Raw genomic sequence first — 3,506 nt, 5'->3', positions numbered from 1 at the left:
CTTGTTAGTGCCACCATGCAGGACTTGAAATGGAATGGGTGGTGTGATGGTTTACCTTACTCGTGTCTACTAGATTGGCTTGGGATTCACAGAAGGGACCAGTAATGCTCACTTCAGGGTATGTGTGGCTGGATTTTCTCTCCCTAATCAATGGTGAGAGCTCAGAAGCTGAGGAATGAAAGTTACTGATGGCCATGTCAATCTCATACTTCAAATGTAACTTTTAAAATGAAATTTTTCTTGAGTACTGTTTTCTAGTGGGGCATTTCTAATGAGTTCACACAACTTAACACTCTTGGAGTGTGGAGTCCAGATGCACTGATGGTAGGCATCCTGATCTCAGACTCTCTCCTCTTGTTAGTTGAAAACTCTTATGCTTTGATATGAGCTCTCTTCTCTTTTCCATGCTTTGCTGCTGGGGCATTGGTAACGGTCACTTCAGTCTCTATTCCCAAGTATTCAGCTTTCCTTAGATCCCACATGTAAATGATGCCTTAAAATTTCCTGTGTGTGGCCAATTTCATTCATGTAATGTTCTTTACATCAAATCATATCCTCCCAAATAATATAATCTTGTTTTTTAAAGGGAACTGATTGTGTGTATTTGCCACCTTATTTTCATCCATTCATCCACTGGTGGACACGTAGGGTTTTTTTACACAATTAAATATGGTGAATGATGGAGCATGAGACTACATATGTCTTCTTCACATGTCCGTTCCTTTAGATACATCCCAGCAGTGGTATGGCTGCATCATAATGGTAGTCTATTTTGTTTTTAAAATAGCTCCAGACTTTTCACTAAGATGGCTGAACCAAGTAGGGTTTCTAAGTTAAATTTTCATTATTTTTCCAGATTTTAAGTACATCCTGTATTACATATAGAATATTATCACTTCAATGTATGTGCAACAGATATAATTAACTTATGTGATTGGAAACTGGAAAAAAATATGATAATTGAATTAAACTGTATGCTATTGAGCGAAATAGAGCAACCAGCATGACCAAAAGCCAGGATGGCTCTTAGCATGTAAAGTAGAGGGATACAAAAACCATCTGTGAGGATCAAATTCTTCACAGGGACTCTAGAATGGGGAGATGCAATGTGCTGAAGACTACGTCCAAACAAAGGGAGGATGCATCTAGCCAAGGGAAATCAAATTATACAAGAAAATTATACAGTGATACTACAGAATATTTAATGTGGGTATCTTTAAACATAGTGATCAGGATGCGGGTGACACAATTTTCATTTGAAAAAACCAACAGATAAATGCCTTATGTGGAAATTTTGGAAGTGCTTTATTTGGAAATTAATTTAAGGCAGGAAATTGTCCTTTTCAGTTTGAGAATGAAGAAAAATACATTCAGGGTGAGGTTTTCCTCGATTCTAAATATGTGCATCATTTCTACAACAGTACCTTGCAAAGAGTCTTCGCACCGCCTCTTTGACATCTTTGTTCCTCAAACTGTAGATGACGGGATTGAGCATGGGAATCACAATGGTGTAAAATATGGACACCACCATGTCGTGCTCCAAGGCGTAGGTGGCACTTGGTCTCACGTACATGAAGAGGATCGTCCCGTGGTAAATGGACACTCCGGTTAGGTGAGAGCCACAGGTGGAGAACACTTTCCTCCTCCCTTCAGCAGAACGCATCCTCAGAATGGCCAACAGGATGAAGCCATAGGAGATGAGGACGATCAGGATGGTGACCACCTCAATGGCACCCACAAAGTAGGAAAGCAGAAGCTGGTTTGTGTGGGTATCAGAACAGGAGATAGCGAGGAGAGGAGGGATGTCACAGAACACGTGCCTAATTTCATTGGATCCACAGAAGGACAGGCTAAACGTGGCCACGGTATGAACTGTGGCATGTAAAATGCCACCAACATAGGAAGCAGTGATCAGTGGAACATAGACTCCGGGTGACATCCTTACCGAATACAGCAGAGGTTTGTAGATGGCCACGTAGCGGTCATAAGCCATTGCCGCCAAGAGAAATGATTCTGTGCTTCCGAAACTAACAAAGAGGAGCATCTGTGCCACACATCCATGGAATGAAATCGATTTGTTTTCTGTCAGGAAATTAAGCAGCATTTTTGGAGTGACAACAGTGGAGTAGCAGGCATCCAGGGATGATAAAACACTCAGGAAATAGTACATTGGGTTGTGAAGTCGGGCATCCCCTGCGACCAGTACCACTAGTCCCAGGTTTCCTATCAGAGTAAAAAGATAGATTGCAAAGAACACTAGAAATAACACCACTTGCAAGTCCCAATCATCTGTGAAACCCAAAAGTATAAACATGGTGACCTCGGTCATGTTCTTCAAATGAACATTGTGTACATCCAGATGTGATGAGGATCCTTCCATTTCAGTTTTTATGCATGGGTTCTAACGGGAATTTCTCTTGTCCTTGGAATTCATACAGCCATTCCCACACGTGTGTTTTTCAGAATGCAGTAGCGATGCCCTTAGTAGGCAAGGGATGACCAGTGGCAAAGAAATTGAACCCAAAGGATGCATTTTGCTGTATAAAAAAAAGAAAAATAATGTAAATCATTTTTGACTGAATTTATTATGACAAAATACTGTGTTGCCTACAGAATGGTTTTGTGTTCATTTACTTTTATTGTATATTCTACCATCTCCTATAAGGTGATTCTGAAATTCACAAAGGTTAGAATAAGAATATTTAAGCATCAAAATATTATAATGGAAAGCATGCCTCGGTGTATTTGTCCTTGATTTTCTACAAAATACAAGCAATGTCCCTCTTTCTTACTGTTAAAATGAATGCAAGCCCATTTATGTCACAGATGGTGTGGGATCAAAATGATAAGAAGTTCTCAAAATTAATATTTTTAAATATTTCCAGATGAGTAGAAAAGGAGACTTTATGATTACATGTGAAGTTATCATATGGGATTTCAAAAAAATTTTTTAAAAAAATTTATGTCCCCACTTTGAATTGTTCCCATCAACAGAACATGATATGATAGTTTGGCAATAAATGCAACTTATTTGCAACTGAAATAACTACCAATTTTTTTTAGTTTTGTTTCTCAAAATACATAACACATATCGCACTTGTTTGAACTATCTTATTGCATCATTATATTTTTCCAAATTTAACTTAATGTGAAATGTTCCTCAATTTATGTACTCAACTTGATTTCAAAACTTTAGAAATAACTCTAGGATATATATTTTGTTGAAAAAATAAATTATTGCTATGAGAAATATAATGTAATTGATTTGGGGATTTCTAAAATAACTCTGAGATAAATTTCACTTGAAAACTTGTCTTAGAAGAAGCAATTGCTAAAATTTTTAAAAATTGCCAGATACTGGTATTTGAGCTCAGAGATTTTCCTTGCTATCCTTATAATTTTTCTTATTACACAGAGTATGAATAAGAACAATGCATGAATATAGAATTGACAACAAAACAGTTAAAGTCACCTGTTCCTTACTGAAAGCCTCAGTTGTAGAAACA

The 3,506-nt window shown here is 37.6% G+C and overlaps 1 protein-coding gene across 1 annotated transcript; it reads right to left on the bottom strand.

Moving 5' to 3' along the window:
* Positions 1-203: 203 nt before the first annotated feature.
* On the bottom strand, positions 204-2,380 carry LOC104851266 (olfactory receptor 1102). The gene is made up of 2 exons (XM_010608438.3): positions 1,445-2,380; positions 204-254 (listed from the first exon to the last, which is right to left on the bottom strand). Exons 1-2 carry the CDS (start codon positions 2,378-2,380, stop codon positions 204-206), a joined length of 987 nt encoding a protein of 328 aa, XP_010606740.2.
* Between the last annotated feature and the right edge of the window lie 1,126 nt (positions 2,381-3,506).

Source organism: Fukomys damarensis, unplaced genomic scaffold (assembly GCF_012274545.1).
Source record: "Fukomys damarensis isolate Sample0158 unplaced genomic scaffold, DMR_v1.0_HiC HiC_scaffold_27, whole genome shotgun sequence".
Taxonomy (NCBI): Eukaryota; Metazoa; Chordata; class Mammalia; order Rodentia; family Bathyergidae; genus Fukomys; species Fukomys damarensis.
This window is presented reverse-complemented; position numbering and strand designations above follow the sequence as displayed.